Here is an 18,985-nt window from a genome sequence, read left to right on the forward strand (position 1 = left end):
CTGGTCACTTGCCTGGTCCTCTAGTCATTTGACCGCAGTAGAGAGCAAGAGAGAGAGAGAGAGAGAGAGAGGAACCGGCTGAAGGATGCTGGGCACACTGTCAACAGTCCTTGATGGCATCCCAGCCTGCCAGCTGCGAGGCTCTTGAATGGGCGCTACGCCTGGGCAGGATATAATTTTCGCGCTAAGCAAATCTCAACAATTTCGAAATTTCTGGCATTGGCCTGAGGCGTTTCCGTTTGCCGTTTGCTTTTTATGATTTTGTTGTTTTTTTGGCATTTAAATTTGTCGAGAATCCTGCTTAGCCCGCTGTACGCCCCGCGCCACTTCGCCCCCATCGCCCCATCGCCACATCGCCGCGCATTTTAAGCCTATAAATGAGCTTAAAATTTTCTATGCGACTGAATGCGAATGCTTTTGAAATTTATTATATGGATCCTGGCGCGCGCTCTGCTCTCCCCTCCCTCCCCCCCCCTCACCCTCCACACTCGGAGTGTTACCGCGCACACACTCAGCTGAATACCTTCTTATTTATGTGTATTGCTTATGCTTCTGAATGTCTGGATGTGTGGGTGTGTGTGTGTGCGTGTTTTAAGTATGTGCATGCGCTTATCAAAGGCATTTGATGCTGATGCTGCCTCCTGGAAGCTGTTGTCGGCGACATTCAAATTTTCCAAAGCAGCAAATTGAATTTATTTCGATTTCTTTCTTGGAGAGACAGCGGTGTCCTGCTTTTGATTCTCGAATTGCCTTTCGCTAGGCAATTCGCTCTATGCCGAAGACACATTGCTCTACATCCATGTGGCTATGTGTGTGCGTGTGTGTGTGTGTTTGTGAGTATTTTCGAACGCTGTTTGTCTGGCTCCGCCCAGCAACAAATTGAATTTTCAATGCTGCTAAATAATTTCATTTTTATTTCTGCCTGATTTTCGGCTCTCAATGCTCACTGATTGCATGCCCCGGCAGCAGGAGCTGAGGCTGGCATGCAACCCCCACCTCACACCACCACCCCACCCACAAATTCCATTTGCTGTTGTTTAAAAATTTACGGATCTGAACTTTAATGTCAAAAGTACAGTAAAAAATACAGAATGACACAAGAGCTGCCTAATCGAGCTTACTCGACTAGCAGGATGCCCTGCTGGAGGGCAGGGCGCACGTCGGGCACACCCGCTTGCTGCCTGTGCAGGGTATATAAAGTGAAAATATATTTATTATGGATTTGCCCGTCTGTTTGCTTGTGTTTCGGCTCTCGATGAATATTTTATGAATCGAGCGCGTAAAGAAATCAAAATGCTTTTACAGTCACCAGCTACGATTCACATGGCACTCACTCTCTCTCACACATATGTCCTTCTCTGTCACTATTTGCAGGCTTTCTCCTGGAGGGAGTCACGCCAACAGCACCACCGGATGTTCCGCCACGTAATCCGACAATGAGCCGCATGAATAATGCTCGTTTAATTGCCGGCGCTGTTGCTAACAATCCCAATGATCTGGGCGTTGACTTTGAGCCATCGTGTTTGGTGCGGACGCCATCGGGCAACGTTTACATTCCTAGTGGAAATCTAAGTGAGTATTTTACAGATGCACTTCATCCCGTGTGTATGTATGTATGCATGTGTATATGTTGGCCATTTTGAAACGAAAGCCATATGCAAATCGTCGCCCCCGCTTGCAAAAAGCCACTTGGCTCACTTAAATGTTTAGCGCGCGACGTGCACGAAAAATTCCATTTGCCATATTGCTCTAAAAATGCAAAACATGAAAACTAAAACCTGTGAGGCAGCGAAAGAGTGAGAGAGAGCGAGAGAGAGAGAAAATGGGCAGAGGCCAACAGCATTTTGCAAAATTTGCAGGTCTTTTGTTTTACGCCATGCGCCTAAAATGCCGCAATACATTTGCCATTTATTGTTTTTCCAACAATCTTTTTTCTCAATATTCCTACGGTGTATGTGAGTGTGTGTGTGTGCTGGATTGTGTATGTGTGCATATCCGCAAGCAGACTTTAGGGATAAAAACATTCGAAAGTGGAGTGAAAATAGTCGACAACAACAACAACCACAACAACAAGTGCCCTGCACTAAACAAACGAACAGAGAAAAAAAACGAAATGCCAAACGGCCGCAGGGGCCTACGATAGAAAAAAAAAGGAAAACAAAAAGGAAAAAAAATCCAAATTCTAGCAAATAAATGCGAATGCCTTTTTGGCGCACATTTATGTACACACACACACACTCACACACATGCCGCTTGAAGGGCGAAATTCAAAGCTGAGGCTGGGGCGGGAGATAAAATGGCTTAAACTGCGCTGCATTTAACTGTTGTCGCTTAGGCAAGGGTTTTGATAATGGTTAAACGTTTTCCAAAATATGTGATAATAAATTGTGATAAGCGCACACAGTGATAGCTAGAGAGCGAAAGAGAGACAGGGAGATAGAGATAGATAGAGAGAGAGAGAGAGAGAGAGAGGTAGAGAGAGAGATATGCAGGACAATTGGCTTTGATGGAATTCACAAAAAGCTGCTGGAAATGTGAGTAAAAGTAACACGCAAGATGAGAAACAGAACAACATACACTCCACTGTGCGTGTGCGTGTGTGTGTGTGTGTGTGTGTGTGTGTGTGTGTGTGTGTGTGTGTGTGTATTGTTATGTATGCATGTGTGTGCTATACAGTTGTAAACCATACTTTCTGGCTGTTGGGCAGTTTGCTTACGCGTGCGTGTATTTGTGTTTTTGTTGAATACCGCCTTTTGTTGACTCTTTCACATGCAAGCTCCTCTCCCGCTCCCCTCCCGCTCTCCTCGCTCCCACACCCTTTGCGTGTGTGTGCTTTGTATGTGTGCCAAGCTTTATCTAGAATTCGCTGCGTCCCATTAAATTTCTGTTCTCTCATTTCTCTTTTCGGCTCTCATTTTGCTTTTTGCTTTGTTTCACATTGTCTCAGTTGCTTTCGTAATCGTAATGTGAAACTCGGACTGGCGCTAGTTAAAGCCTTTAAAGAGCATTGCACAATGGCTGCAGGTCCTTGAATGAAACGCATTAATATTGAACAGAGTGAAGCGCCGTTCGCATTTTGCATATCATTTTTGGGCCTTGGTGCTGTCTAAAGTGCAATTAAATGACAATTTTGAAAATTCTATTTGCATATGTGCATAAATTTATAAGCAGCCCACAATGAACTCGGCGCAGAGGTTGCAGCTCGCATAGAGCATAGCCATAGTGGTGCAGCAGGCATATATTGATTAAATTTTGTGCAAATTGAGATTTCCCTCTCCCACACACACACATACACACACACAGACACACACACATATATGTAGGGCCTGTTTGGTTTGTCGGGCTTTTAAGCCTACGTCGACTATCCATGCCATTTGCATGGTTGCATCCGAATATTTTCATTTCAGTGACGATTTTTATGCAAAAATATTATTTGTTGACTTTTGGCACCCATTTGGAGAAAAGCGCCGAGGCCCAGCCCAGGAGCAAAAGTTGAATCCGAGTTGCATTCGATGACTGTGCGGAGGAGAGTTGTGGCTGGAGAGGCTAAGTGAACGGCCATAAAATATTTTGCCTCACTTGATATGCATGCAAAAATAAACAGACGAAAGTCTTGAGTCCTCGCTGATCGACGAGTAGTTACCCTGTTACCAGTGATTCCTCAATAGAGGTTCACAATTCTCGCTCAGCTCGATCCCAAAACTAATCATGAGACTGAGGCTGCAGTATATTCTAAAGGTGTTTGAGGGCCCAGTTCCATTGAATGCAGGATATCTGAACTGCATATACAATACTCTGCATAAAGCTCGTCCATATATTGCCATAGTTTCAAATTTTTCCGGACTCCAGATGCTTTTATTTGCTTTCTCCATTTTTTATTTGGCCGAACATGAAAAAATGCTTATGCACCATTTGGAAATACGAAAAAAAGTGAATTCGGTGCGATTGGTACTACTCACACACACACACACACACAGACACACACACAGACGAGGTTTCAGAAAGCGACATATAACTTTGGGGAAAGAGTTAAAAAATATATTTGTACTATACAAATATATATATAGGGTATATATGCATATGTATATATGCATATATGCGAGGGAAATTTCATAAATTGCTGTAGCGCACGGTCGAGTTTTCGTCCAAAAAGCAAGGTAAAAAAAGCAACGAAATTAAATAAAACAGTTGAACAAAAGTCAACATATTGATAGGGTGATGCTGGCCCGTTGGCCGCTCCGCCGTGATTCACCCAATTCCGGACGTGTTTTACAGTCTTGAACACGCTGAAAGAGCGCAGAACAATGCCGTTTAAAGCTTTAAGGCTGTCACTGGAAGAGATAGTTTCAATGTGTGTGTATATGTAGAAACTTAAAGTCTGCTCCCATTGTCACTTACTTCTGACATTGTTGAATGCCTCTGGCCTGCATTTAAAGTTTTCCGTATCACGGGGTAAAGGCAGGCAAACGAGAAATTATTTTGAGCTGTTTTTCGTTTTCCCTCTGTAAATCAACTAATTTTATAGCATACTTTTGTGCGCCTTCTTTGCATATCGCGACGAGTGTATTGAGAGCCATAGGCTGAGGGGAGGGGGACCGAGGGAAGAGGCATACGAATACAGACATTGCACTTGAAAATTAATGGCAACTTGACGTTGGCTATGCACCGTTAGGGGTGCTCCGCTTGCCACAAAAGCAACTACTCATTGCCGTTTTTACTGCGGCAGGTTCTGTGCTTCGTTTTCATTATAATAACAGCCCATTGCGGCATTTTGTTGCAGTAAATGCTCTTGGCCCCTCCTCAGAATCCTCTGCCTGCTCCTCCGGCCAGCGCTGTTCCGTCTGCCTCGTCCGCCTGCTCTGTCTGCGCGTCTCTCATTTACTGTTGCTTTAATTTTTTATCGTTTCGAGGTTAGTTTGAAAAACTTTAGCTGTCATTGACCGGCCTGGACACAGACCAAACAGCAGAGGCGGCCAAAGGCCAGACACCGGCAACTGGCAACTGGCAACTGGCAACTGCCAACTGCCAACTGGCAACTGGACGGCCGTGCTGCCTACGCCGGGCACGCCCCCTTTGTCTAGCGACTGGGCGAGCGGCATCCGGCTGTGTGTGTCCTTCAACTAGCTTCCAGCCGATGCTCTATAGTGCACAAGTAGTCTAGTCATGTTTAGTCCTTTGCGGTCGTCCGCCGTCCGCTGTCCGCTGTCCGCTGTCTATTGGCATTGGCTCGTCGTTATTGCTTTCGACTGGTTTGGTTTATCGTCGCTGGCAGCCATGGAAATACTCGTAAATTTTGAGTACTCACCCACCCGCCGCCTGCTGGGTGAATGCTTTAAATTTGTATAAATACGACGAAATGTGCTAGCACGTTTTGGTTTTTGTGCTGCTGCTGCTGCTGCTGCTTCTTCCTCTGCTGCTGCTGCTGCTGTTGCTGCCTCTGCTGCCGTTGCTGCCTCTGCTGCCTCTGCTGCTACTAAATTCATTCATAATGGGTTTTTCAGTCCACTCACAGCCCAGTCGAGTCCATCCCCACACACTATGCTGCATGGTGTATATAAATTTTGCGTTTTTACGCAAACTGAAATTTATTATGGCGCAGCATAGTAATTTATAAATTTTATGCCTTCTAAGTGCTGTGCTTCTGCCCTTCTTGTCCAGCTTTTATCAGACCGACTGCAATGAATAAATATCTGCATGCTGCTCACTCCCTCCTCTCTCTCTCTCTCTCTCTCGGTCTCTTTCTTTCTATGCACTTACCCAGTCGCATGTTACGCACATTTATTAATTTTATATAGTGCTAAAAACAATAAAGTGCAGAGCCAAGCAAAATTCATTTAGTCCCAGCAGCAAGCCAACTCCACTGCTCGTCTAGGGTATCTGCAAGTCGGTCACTCGCTCGCCTGCCATGGCGCAACAAATTGCCTTCTGGTTGCCGTTTTTATTTTTGTGCTCCACTTAGCTTTACCTGCTGCAGTGACCGCGGATAAGGCACTGTGTGTGTGTGTATGTGTGTGTGTTAGTGTGTGTGCGCAGGATATAGGTAAATGCAATGGCCGATCTCTGCATGTATCGGTGTGTGGTAAATTTGTTACTTTCGTAGCCTCTGCTCCCTGCTGTTGTGGCAATAACCATTTGGCAACTAGAAATTGGCATTTTATGTTCGCCTGTCTCCCTATCCGGTGGTATCTTTTGATTTTTGAGCGCGATTGCCGAGGATTTATGGGCGCCGAGTGCGGTCGGTGTGTGAATACACCTGCAGGTGCGAGGCAAGACGGCGAAATATATGCGAGTATGTCTATATGGTGGGGGAGCAGGGGCGCAGTTAGCTGCCAAACAAAGTGCTTTACCTTTTTACGCACTCAACAATTTGCAGAAGGCGGCGGGGAGGGAGGGCAACAGCCCTTCGCATTCCTCTCTCTCTGAGGCATTTTTAGCCCGAAATACCTGGGCGAAATGTACTGCTGCAGGAGCAGACGGCTCTTCATTAGGGCGAGACAAGTTTCGCAATTTCTTAAGGCATACTTTTAGGTGGCGCATATGAAATAACTGAGCCCCCGCCATCGGCGCCGTCTCAGTCTGTTCTTGAACCCTTTTCAGCGCATCGCAGTCAAACGCCACCCGGGAAAAGTATGCAACAAACGGAAGCAGAGGTAGAGGCTGGAGGTAGAGGCGCGCTAAACATTAGCAAAACAATTTCTGTTCGGCCGTCATCGTCGCTGCAGTTGTGGCATTTTTCTGCCTCATAATTATGCGGACTGGCATTTCATCATTTTAGTATTATGAACCTGCGCGTGGGCGTGGCAGGCTGGCAATCTGGCGCTCGCTATCAGCGTGCATAATTTATATGCTTTTAATGATTTCGCTTCGGCTCTGCAAACAGTTTTTAATGATTTCATATGGCAACATAATGCATTCTCTATGCTGTATATGTTGGCTTGTTGTTTAAGTCGTCGCGTCTATGTAATTAAAATTGCAATGCATACACACACACACACACACATGCACACACGTGCGCACCCAGAGCAGCTCGAGTGATGCGGCTGTCGCTTTTGTTGCCCAGAGCCCTTCCACATATAAATATGTTAATTAAAATAATGTTACCCCAGCGCTGCCGACAAAAAAAAAAAAAAGCCAAGCAAATGCCTTAGAATAGCTTCTCACACACGCATGCACACACACACACACACATAGTCAGCAGAGTCCCCTGCAGGCGAGCTTTGTCACCATTTTGCGTTTACACGCCACGCTCAACGCCTTTCAAAAGGCAACATTGTCAGCCAGCCAGCCAGTCTCATTACATGTTACGCAGCAGGAGCAGCAGCAGCAGGAGGAGGAGGAGCAGCAGCAGCAGCAGCAACAGCAGCAACGAAAGCCGAAGCAGAATGTAAACAAGCGCAAGTATGATGACTTCCGTTGTGGGAAATGCGGACAGGAGCCGTCCTACCTCGTGCTGGACTGGGCTGCCATCTTTTGTGCATTCTCCGCTGCGACTCTCGCATTGAGAATAAATAGAAGAAGAAGAATGTGTATATCCACATATACATGCATCTATTAAAACTGTCGACGTGAGAAATGCATTTAGCCCCTGACTACGAGCAATAGGGCCTGCCACATAATTATGAACTTGAAAATCTGCTTGGGAAGCTGGCACTCGGGCCGGACCACTCTGAAGTCGCTGCAGCTAGGCGAGCGGGTTGCATAATTCTATATTAATTATGTAGAAAAGAAAGCACAAATGAAAAGAATGTGTGGAAATGCCGCTGCATTTGCGCAGCGACCAAGACTTTCTCCAACTTGAGACATGTCGAGTGGGTTATTTGTTTTGTTGTTCTTTTGCGAGAAAGTTTCCTGCCGGCTGGAGACAATTTTCGAGTGTACTTCTCCCACAAATCTCTTTAGCCAAATGCTAATAGTGAACAGCTATAATTGGAGATATTTCGGTATTTGCTTTGCCAGCTTCGCTGCTTGCTTTACGTTCTTTAAAGAGCCATTTCCTTAAAGAGTTATTTGAAGAGCAAAGTCATTCAACTGCAACGTTTTCATTTGCCCAGCGAAGCCCAACGATTTTCCCGTTGCCTTAGGTCATTGCAATTTTGTACAGCGACACGAAAGTGTCTCGTAAACAAACAACCACCCACCCACACACACACACATACACACTATCACACTATCACACACACCTTGGCACTCTCACTCACACTCACATCCACATCCACATCACACGTACAGCACGCTCAGTACGTCAACGTTGCGCTTCTCGACATTTTCTCGTCGTCGTATATGAAAATTCATTTCAATTAGTGAAATGGTTTTGGGATTTGTATGGCAAACCAAGCCACCAACCAACCAACCAACCAACCAACCAACCCACCTACCCACCAGCCAACGAGTGCAGCAGAGGCAGATAGACCCTACGGTCGTCGCGTGAGCTCCGCTTGTTGCAACTTTATTTACCTTCACGTGGCGCATAAATTGTAAATAGAGATATAAATGGGGGTGTGCAATGTAAGAAGGTTCTGTGTACAGCTGTCCTCTGTGTATATCTGTGTGTGTGTGTGTGTATCCTTACCACATTATGAGCCTGTGTTCAAGTTATGTGCTTCAAAGATTGCGATTAAGTTTTGAGTGCTCCGCCGCAAGGTGGGGACTAAGAGTGATTCATGCCGGCGAAGTCCATTGAACTGAGCGAGTCTTCAAGTAAACTTTAGTTAAGCCCTGGTCCCTAACAGTTATTGGCTTGGCAGCCTCCCTCCTCCTCCCTGGGTCCGGCCACAGATTTATCTCGCTGCAGCTTTCAGCTGTATCTAAACTGGCGCCGTTTCGCGCAAGTTGCTCCCACGACGACGCTTTGGAGACGCCGTCTGTTATCAGGGACTGCGAAACAAGCGGGTCCAACATAACAACAAAAAATAACAAACAACTGTAGCCAAATTTATGCAACTAACAAAATGTTGGTTTTTTCTCATGGCGCATTTTTTACCCTCCCCGCATTTTTTGTGGTCTAAATGTTTGCTGGAACAACTGAGCGCCAGCAGCAAAAATCCCAGCTTGAATCGCCCATTTTTTACTCCTTCACACATTCGCTTACAAATCCTGGGGAAGTTTGCAGAAGAGGCACAAAAAGCGGCTGCCAAATGCAAGCCGAGATGCCTGCGAGAGGAGTTGGCGTAGTGGCTGCACTCCAACGCGCAAGTTTCGCCAAAACTGGAAAAGCGCCACCTGGCGGCTATCTATGTGAGTCTGCTCATTAGCATGTTATTGTGCGACCTTTCGCTGGAGCTAGAGTTGAAAAAATAATCAGTAGGGAGCAAAATAGAAACTGGTGTAAAGAACACTGAAAATCAGATGTGTGAAGTTATCGATAATTATCGATATTCTATAATGAAAGCAATTACATATTATGGACCTCTACGATTTGGGGAATACGGGTATCTGCAAGTGGAGCAGCCCCAGCTTGCTCGAGCTTTTTTGCGGTTGCTTTTGTCAGTCATTTGCGACGCTCTAAAGGAGCAGACATTTTGCAAGTTTGTTTGACAAGTGTGACAAGTTTTAAGGCCCATAACTAACAAACAAAGCAGCCAAGCAGAGCAGCTCCCAGAGGCAGGCTATCTGGTTACCTTGCAAACAGCAGCAGGAGCAGGAGCAGCAGCAGGAGCGGGATCAGGTCTGTCGTGTTGCTGCTGCCTTATCAAATGCTGTGGTTAAGCCTAGGCATATTACATATGTACATCGCACTAGCTACAGAGACGACACTGAGCAATAAAAGTAAATTTCGCACCCAACGACTGCTGGCTGCTGCCTTGTCTCAGATTTTTGCCAGGGATGGCTATCAGAGGTCCCCACAGACTTTCACATGACTCGTTAAACTTTTTGCCATTGTAATAGTTCTGCTTGGTTAGTTGATTTCTTCTTTTGCCACATATAAGCACATCTCGTCTATGTGTGTGTGTGTGTGTCTTTGTCTGTGCAGTATCCATGTTTAGTTGCTTTACATATAAGCCGCCCTTTGGCTTTGGTTTTAGGGTGGACCCAGTCTCACTTTTCAGTCTCTTCCTTCTTGGTTATGCGCATAATTTATAGAGTACGAAAATATGTTGCCGTGCTCTTGGCCGTCCGAAAGTTTGAAGCTTTTCGTTTAAGACGTCGCAATTTCTTTTTAGCTTGCATCCGCTTGGGTCCTTGGGCCAGTTATTGGGGTCCGCAGGACAGTCGAACGTCAAGGCTCTGCGCACACTCGTCCCAATATCATTATTAATGCTCCTTTGGCAAATTATCTAATATTCCCACTGTGTTACGCAAGCCGCCCGAGCTGATTGATAAATGATATTTACCTTTTAGCGCCCGATTCGATGCAACGCTAACGAGCCGAATCAGGCATTAGGCATTCAGATAATCACCAGCGACGTCGTGACAGCAATTACCAGCATTAGCTTAAAGTCAAGTGGCATTGGCATGCAATTAGTTGCCTGACGTAATTCTAGTTTGGCCAGCATGCCGGCCGGGGCCCGCCTGCATTATGTAAGCCAAATTGGATAAGGTCTCCCCGCTGGCGCTCATTGACAGATTAACGTCTGCTTTGACTTTGTAAGCAGAGATCCCAGGCTCACACACGTGTCGCGTCTCCTGCTCCAGCTTTATTCAAATGACGAATTCGATGGGCCCCAAGCATCTGCAGCTGATTGGGCATTGCAAATCCCCAAGCAGCAAAAAACTTTCATCGAACTTAACAGCCCTAACACGATAATAGGACATATGAATTGGGAAATTATAATGGGATAAGTCGAAAGTAGAATCTGTCCACATCTTAAGCAACATAACGTAAATGATTCTCGATAGAACCATCTAATTTTCAAATGAAAATCAAAAACTCTTTACTCTTTGGCTATAGGTAGAACAAATGTTTTGCGAGTATTCATAGGCAATCCAATTAAGGCTTACTCCAATTAATTGCCAACATTTTAGTTATTACAACTCTATTCTATTCAGTTGGATTAAAATGGCTGCTTTTGTTGGCCAAACCCGATTTAACAACCCGATTTGTAGCCATACAATTTTTTGGCATGCAGATATGAAAATCCCTCCTCGTGCTACATTCTGCTCCGTTCTTTTGTTCAGCCTTCTCTCTGGGGTATTAGGCCTGCGTTTGGGCGTTTGGTCTGTCGAGGGCTTAATAATGAGAAGAGCGCTCCATGTGTGCAACTGACAAATATATTAAGCGAATTATTATAAATAATTCAAATAGTTTTCCACCCCCGTAACGGCCTATTATACCCGTTCACGTTCAGTGAAGTGAGTGTATTCGGCGTAATGTCTCTGTCGCTGTACATCGATATAAATTATGGGAATGCGAGTGGTATATATTATTAAAATATGAATATTATATAAAAGCGCCCCTTGGAGGCGTGTCAAATCAATACCAACTCGAATGACCTATCGACCCGCTCTGCAGTCCTCTAGAGGATGTAGCGAGTATTATGTCGTCAGTTAAGCTCGAAGTAAAGTCGACTGTGAAAATGTGCGTAATATTTTCACTAGATTCACAAACATTAAATGCCTATTTTTTCATTATGTATTTAATTTTTTTTATGGTTTTTGCCATAATTTAAAGAGCTTAAAATTTAGTGCATTTTGACAGTCGGCAACAAAGCTCTGGCACAATTTTATTGTTAGGAATGGCTTTCAATTTATCAATAATTTATTTGTAATTTATATGCAATGCCAATAGAGATTCAGGAAACTATTTTTTAAACGTTTCCTGTGCAGACTTGAATTACACATTTAAGAAACTGTCTTATCTAAATAAAAACTCGCTTTTTAATGTATTCGTTTTATAAGAGCTGACATTTTCACGTTGCATGATAGTTTTGGGCCAATAAGCCCTTGGCCTCATACTTTGGGCAGATCCTAAAAATAGAGTCTGTGCCTATTATTCACAAGCTGCCAAATAGGTATGTATTTCTACTCAGATGCCCGTTGAACTCTTTTGCAATTTGTGCACAGTGTATAAATAGAAAAGCCAGCGAAGTATTTGTGCACTCAGCGGTAAAGTAGGAATGCTGTTGTTGCTGCTGCTGCTCCTGCTCCTGCCAGCGCAATGATTATAAATTATAACAGGCTCGCACGGAACTATATGTATATACATACATACTTTAATAGTTAGATATATGGATATGGATATGTGGGGACATATATCATTGATGGATGCAAACGCGCTTAGTTGAGTGGAAAAAAGGCTGTCGACTGCGGGCTGAACAAGAAGTGGGCACGCAGCTTAAAGCCGCTCCAGAACGAAATCCTTGAAGCTTTTGATTTATTTGCTTGGGGAAATCATTAATTTGTTTGCCAGCAACAAAAAAGAAGAATGAGCAAGAGTAGCAAGTAGAGAAAAGAGAAAAGCTTAGCATACAGTTTCCGCCGCTGTCAGATTTAGGGGACACAAACAACCACCGAAAATGGAGCCAGCAGCGAAATTTAAATAAAACGAAACCAACAAAGTAATCTGACACATGCGCTGCCAAATGATTGCCTTAACGATACTTTGGCACGCCCCCCACCCCCTCCCCACGCCACACACTAGCCGGCTATGCCCCAGCCGCTGGCTGCAAGACAGCTTCTGGGCTGATGCCTCGGAAGCCCAGCCAGCGGAACACTAATTCCATGTGCAGTATCTCCCATGAACAATACACAAAACTGAAAGTCACTTTACTTTATAACAGCGCGCGGCAAAGCTGACACTTATTAAGGACGAGGAAAAGTCTAAAACGCAAAATTTCCAACGAAAATCGGATGAGTTTAATGCGAAATACTGCGTGATATTTGGAGCCTTGAAGGAAATAAATAAATACACGTCTCTATTTATTTTTATGAGAATGCCTAGGGTACTTGGGGGGCTTCCCTAGGACTATTTTTACATTCATTAGATTACTTCGCTCGCCATTTTTATGGCTGGACCTCGTAAGCTCTTGTCTATACTCGTTAGGGTTGCTGCGATCGACGATGATAGTATCCGCCGGTTCCGAATCCGTGGCCGATTCCTCCTCGAAGTGCACTCTCACTTTCTTTATGACTTTCGTCACCCTGCGCTCTACGCAATCGGAGAGTGAGGAGTCAGTTAGCCAGTCGCTGCTGTTATTTTCAGGAATGAAATCATCTGATATATCTATATCGTCTTCGGCCGTTTGTTGGGGCTGCTCTAGGGGTTGCTCAGGCAACTTTACCTGAATAGATGTTGCAAATATTTGGTATGCATATTTCTTAAGAAAGCGCGATTCGGCTTACCTGGCCATGGAATCGTCTATATATCCTGAAGATCAGAAGGAGCAAAACGAGGATCGAGAAGCATGCTGTTCCCGCTATGAAGCCGAGATTTTCAGGCTCTGGCATAACCACATCAAAAGTTACTATCGGCAAGTTTTTTCCATAGGGCGGATAAATAAACCGTAAAAGCTTGAATGTGAAATTTCCGAATTTGGTCTTCGGATACGGTTTATCAGACTCGACAAAGCGCAAGGTTTCGACAAACATTCTAGGAAGGTTGATTAATCCCTATCACATTGATGTAACCTCGCTCGAATATAGTCCTTACCTTGTAATCTTGTAGGTGCCTGAGCGAAGTAGTTTCAAATTGCCGCAATAGTATAATATAAAATAATGTAAAGACATTAAAGCCTTTGTAGTGTGGTAGTGTTCTGTGGTGTCATGTGTAAATGTGTTGTTTGACTGTGTGATCCCAGGCAGTCTCAGTTCCCGAAAAGAATTGATTGATAATTCCCTGCCTACTTGGGTAAGCCCACAAAAATGTTCCCTGATTTATAGAGGGCTGTGAGACGGTGTTCAGCACAGCCCAAAATCAAAAAAATCAAACGCAAAAGCAAACCATCATCACTCACCAAACGAAAGCAGACGTCGCCGGGTCGCGGAATCCTATAAAAGAGAGTGCTATTGGCATAGGGACGTCCTGGTGAACTTGTAGCTGATGCGGCGCAGCCGCTGCCAACTAACTTGGCCCAGTGCGCGTGCTCTGAGCCAGCGACACGTACGAGAAATCATGAAATGTTGCCACCATCATGCCGAAAATTGTACGGCAACGTGCAAGCAATCAAAGTATATGGAGGCGCAGCCTCGTCTAGCTCTGTGCCTGGCTCCCAGAGAGTTGTACACGTCTGATTTTTACTACACACGTGTGGGATGTGACGTCAACAGGATGCCGGCTGCAGGCTGCAGGCTGCCGGCTGTCGGCTGTCTGCTGCCTACAGCTAGCTGTGAAACTAACCCAAAGTTCTGACAGCTACTAGCTGCACCCTCTCACTCGTCCTCCGTTCCTCTATCTCCCGCTAGCGACGAAGCATTGAGCAATTCTCCGGCAGACGTGCCACCAAAATGTATGGCATAACTGACGGCCCAGACGTGCCAGACGGAGAGGCTGCTTCTGCCTTTTGCTGTTTAAGTAAGCATGCAAATGTCACATGCAGTTGACTCCCGAAACCGAACAGGCGGTCCTACAGGCGGTCGTACAGGCGGACGTACAGGCGGGTAGCGGGCTATCAGATAAGCAGTCTCAGTTATCAGTGGGCGAGCATCTGTGTGCGTATTCATAAAAGATGAGACAGCGTGGTTAGTCAACTGCCACGACGGGAACTAGGCGAGACACGAAGTCGAGCCTCGAACTGGGCTGAATTTAGTGATTTCCCCAAGCATCTGGCGTACTTTTACATAATTCCGTTATGGGCACAAGAGTCTTGGCTGATGGTTATTGATTTTGCGGCTCGGCCAAGGTGAGTAGTTTGAGTTACCCCAGTGATGGAATTGTTGCATACTTCTATGCCGGCCTAGTCTCGTGTGTATCCGAGACATGGGGCGCAATATGAGCCGCTGTTAATCAGAAATTCATATGGTACATCGAGAGGCGTCAGTAACTGGGCTAGGGAACTGATTACTGATTTCTTGGCCGGCAACAGGAGTCTTCTGGGGCGTCTACTGAAAATCTAGCCGAGCCCCAGAACGTAATTTACAATTACTGCACGCACAGACAATTTATTTTCGAGCTCGAACGTTTTGGCCTGCAATAACACGCGTCCGCGGCAGGACGGGCACTGCGGCCTCCCAGGTGTATTGCAAATCAAAAAATCAGGCAACCCGAGGCAGGGCTCGGCAAGGCGCACGCACGCCCAGGCAATCAGTTAAATGTTTGTGGAACTTCAGCTCGCCAATGCCAGCCAAAGCACTCGAGTCTCGAGCTCTAGTCTCTAGTCTCGCGTCTGGCGTCTCTAAGGGGCAAAAAGCCAAGTTCTCTGTGCGTTTTCAGTTCTCCTTTGTTTTTGCCTGTGGATGGCGCTCTGACACGCCTTCGCCAAAAATTGAGTAGAATTGAGTTTGCTCGCGCCAACCACGAAATAAAAGAACTGAAAAGCAACAAAATCAAATGGTGCCACTGTGGCCAGGCAGGGAGCGACGCTCGATGAAGCGCCAAGTTGAAAAATCGTTTGTCGCAATGTGAGAAATGGAAGCGCCAGGGCCAAAGGCAACCCAAAACCGAAAGCCGAACCCGGAACGCCGAAAGAGGAACTACTACCGGGGAAGGGCGTTCGCCCAGCTCTGCCGCAGACGAAGTGATTTGGCTTTTAAAGAAACGAAAGAAAGAAAGAAAGCTAGAAAAAACCCTGCCATGTAATGAAACTGACAATTTAACTCGCACTGTGTGTTCGTGCTGAAAAATCGTGTTATCGATTTAATGCGTTGCACTATATAAGTCGACACACACACACATGCGGATATATACTGAAAACAAAATATATATACATATATATATAGTAGGGGTATCCATTTTACACACAGACTGCGTATCAGGAGCAAATGCGCATTGCCGAAAGGGTTGGCTCCGTGTCCTGCTTCGATTTCCCTTTGCCTTTGCCTTTGGCTTTGGCTTTGCCTTTGCATTTGTATTTGGCTCTGCCTTGAGCTGTGGCGTTGCCTTTATCGCTGGCTTCTGGCTTCCTGACTGACTGACATTTTCGTGTTGTTTACGAGATTTCTCTTTGGCCGTAGTTTATTTTTTGTCCGTATTTCTAATGGCTAGACTGCCCGGCAAAAGCATTTGATTAATTCGTAGCCGTTTTCAATTTGAAATTGCTTTAGTTCCTTTTTCACTCAAGTCCTCTGCGAATATATGTCTGTCTGTGATTCTATGTAAGTGTGTAATGTGTGTGTATGTGTGTGTAAAGAGCACTTTAAACGTATGGGTAAGCCCTTGGAACTAAGTTTCTGCTTCTCTTCTAGTTCTGTCTGACTCTCTCTGGGACTGAAATCTAGTTAGCCCTAGTTGAGTGATTTTTTATTGTAACTGTCACTTATCCTCGAGTCGTCCTTGTTGTCCCTTAGATTCGTTTGCCCTGCAATCATCCTCTCTTTAAATTTTGGCTAGCTTCCATAACATAAATCAAGCTGACATCAGCTACAATGCGAACTAAACTAACTCACTTGATTATTAACCCATTTGACAACCAAATTGATTTTATACTAATTGAGACAATTTCCTCTTTCTCGTTTTAGGTACGTATAAACATTTCAATAGAAACATGTAAGAGTGTGGCCATCGACCTGTGGACGAGAATAAATCATTCATGATATCTCCTAAGTAACTTTACTGTAAAATAATTTTGCTCCTTTATAAATGCTGATCACATAATCGTCGCAAAGCTGTTACAAATGTTACATAGTATATAACCTATCCCGTGCAAATGAGATACAACATTTGATAGATGGATAAAGGAGCGAGATCGAGAAAGAGAAATAGAGACAGCGAGAGGGACATATGAAGATATAAAGATAGAGATTAACAGATAGATAATGAATGGACAACTCAAGAAAATATAAACGAGAGACGTTAATAACGAAGGAGAGATAGAAAAAATATATCGAAATGTGTTGAGCTTCGCCCTGCCTATGAGTTTAGCTCTGTGGCCTAGTCCCTGTGGCCTAGTCCCTAACAGCGACAGCTTGTCGGCTCGTCAGGCTCGATCTCTCTCACAGTCGTCACTATAAATGCCACACGCAGTGGCATGCAACAGAATAAGTTTATGTGCTTATTACGTTTGCTGGCAGCTATCGGTTTTTGGGTTTGGTGGTTCTACGGCTACGGCTCAGGCTGCCTCTGATGCTGCTGCATTGAAGTGATTGTATTGTACATTATTATGATTATTATGAAAATGCAAATGAAGCAAAGTTTGCCTGTTGGCAGTTGCCAGTTACAGATGCTGTTGCTGCTGCTGCTCCTGTTGCAATTGCAGGCATGCATTATTATTAATATGACAGAAAACAGAAGCCGAGCGGCGGTTAAACATGCAAAATGCTTTAAGCGAATTGCGAACTGAATTCGAAATGAACGAGATTGAATGAATGAGTCGATGGATGAATGGAGCTCAGACTGAATGGGTGACTGACTGTCTGTCAATTCAATTGCCGCCGAAGACATGTGCAGTTTCTTCATGCTGCCAGCTCGCCCACACACAAGCGCCCTCACTCTCTCTCTCGCTCGCACTGTTTCTTTCCCTTTCTCTGCATAATATGTATGTGGCATGTAAATAGAGTCAACAATCGACATTGTTTGGCAGCAGTCTGCATGCTTAATGCTTCACTTTTCGCATAATATTTGCCAAGGTTGTTCTTGTTGTCGTTGCTGCTGCTGCTGCTGCTGCTGCTGCTGTTGCTGCTGCTGCTGTTGCTGCTGTTGCCGCTGCTGCTGTTGCCGCTGCTGCTGCTGCTGCTGTTTGGTTGCCCATTAACATAATTTCAATTTGCATAAAATGACGTTAAATATTACATTTTGGACAGCTGCAGCAGCCACTGCAATTGCAATTGCAACTCCAACTGGTTGACTGACAGCGACCACGCCCCTCCCATACGCAGGGAGTAGCTAATTGCAGGTGTGAATGTGTCGCACTATGTGAATTGCCAGCTTCATTAGCCCAACACACACATACACACACATGCATAATCCATTGTTCCTCTTATGTTGCCCGCTTGCGCATTTCACATTTAATTTAGATTGCATTTTTTGTTGCCTGCATAATGCATATTATTTCCAAATCTAATGCGAACAATTTGTACAAGTTATTTGGTTATTTTGTGGCCGGTTTATGCGGATATCGAAAAACTGCATTTAGAGTCGGCCCTAAAACTAATTGATTGAAGTGTTTACAAATATGCATAATAGCCAGAGCTATGGCCATGCCCATGTCCATTCGTTAAATGGGCGCCAGCCTAATTAATATGCATAAATATTCCACACTCATTCAGATAGCCGTCCATTATGATAGGTTTATGGGGAATATTATCAATAATGCATTTATATGGGTAATATTTTCCGTCATTTCGTTTATCAATTCAACATTGTTGCAATTAAAGATGATTAGGCTTTTGATTTACATCTCTACTTATTCACTTACCAAAAGAGTAATTCCCTGGACTATTATTGGACTACGTTTCCTCATACGATGTTATATGAGTTGTTTTTTGTTTTTCTTATTTCAAGTGTGATTTCTCAGGGCAACTAGAACTGGACATCAAAATCTCAGCTGGATGCGATTTAATGCATACTTGATGAGATCTCTGTTGAATAGCAGAACCTTGCTTTTAGCTTGCGCCAAGCATTAAATTTGTCGAGCAATTAATTTGCTCATGAAACTGAAAACCCTTTTGAATGCGTAAATGAGCGCAGATTTTAAAGCGCGCAGAAGCCCTGCCGCCATCAACGAAACGAAACTTTGAAGTATTTCCAACTCGATTACCATAACCCAACTAAGAATCATAATCAAATTTATCCATTTGACACTAAACTTTCTACAAAGGCCATAGCTGGGGAGCGGGGCACTGCCAATGGCTGGGGAGCAGGGCTGGGAGCTGGGAGTGTAAGGGAACTTTTCGTTTCTGTTTGTCTAGGACGACCAAGAGAGCCAAGCGAGAAAAGCATCGTCATCATCAACTTGCC

The 18,985-nt window shown here is 44.7% G+C and overlaps 2 protein-coding genes and 1 long non-coding RNA gene across 6 annotated transcripts in view; 1 reads left to right on the plus strand and 2 right to left on the minus strand.

Moving 5' to 3' along the window:
• The window catches only part of LOC6583551 (teneurin-m), a 143,944-nt gene that overhangs the window by 90,500 nt on the left and 34,459 nt on the right, over positions 1 to 18,985 (plus strand). For all 4 annotated transcript variants that reach the window (XM_044009863.1, XM_044009864.1, XM_032731210.2 and 1 more), the window contains one exon: positions 1,375 to 1,572. In XM_044009863.1, the coding sequence (XP_043865798.1) occupies positions 1,375 to 1,572 (198 nt within the window). The remainder of the gene's footprint in view (positions 1 to 1,374; positions 1,573 to 18,985) is intronic.
• On the minus strand, positions 2,211 to 5,380 carry LOC122757528. The gene is made up of 2 exons (XR_006357587.1): positions 4,399 to 5,380; positions 2,211 to 4,331 (listed from the first exon to the last, which is right to left on the minus strand). It is a non-coding gene; the product is annotated as an uncharacterized LOC122757528 (long non-coding RNA).
• On the minus strand, positions 12,770 to 13,736 carry LOC6583552. Its single transcript, XM_002009182.4, has 3 exons — positions 13,586 to 13,736; positions 13,279 to 13,525; positions 12,770 to 13,217 (listed from the first exon to the last, which is right to left on the minus strand). Exons 1-3 carry the CDS (start codon positions 13,660 to 13,662, stop codon positions 12,852 to 12,854), a joined length of 690 nt encoding a protein of 229 aa, XP_002009218.2. The 5' UTR covers positions 13,663 to 13,736; the 3' UTR covers positions 12,770 to 12,851.

Source organism: Drosophila mojavensis, unplaced genomic scaffold, assembly GCF_018153725.1.
Source record: "Drosophila mojavensis isolate 15081-1352.22 unplaced genomic scaffold, ASM1815372v1 contig_74, whole genome shotgun sequence".
In the NCBI taxonomy this organism is placed as follows: Eukaryota; Metazoa; Arthropoda; class Insecta; order Diptera; family Drosophilidae; genus Drosophila; species Drosophila mojavensis.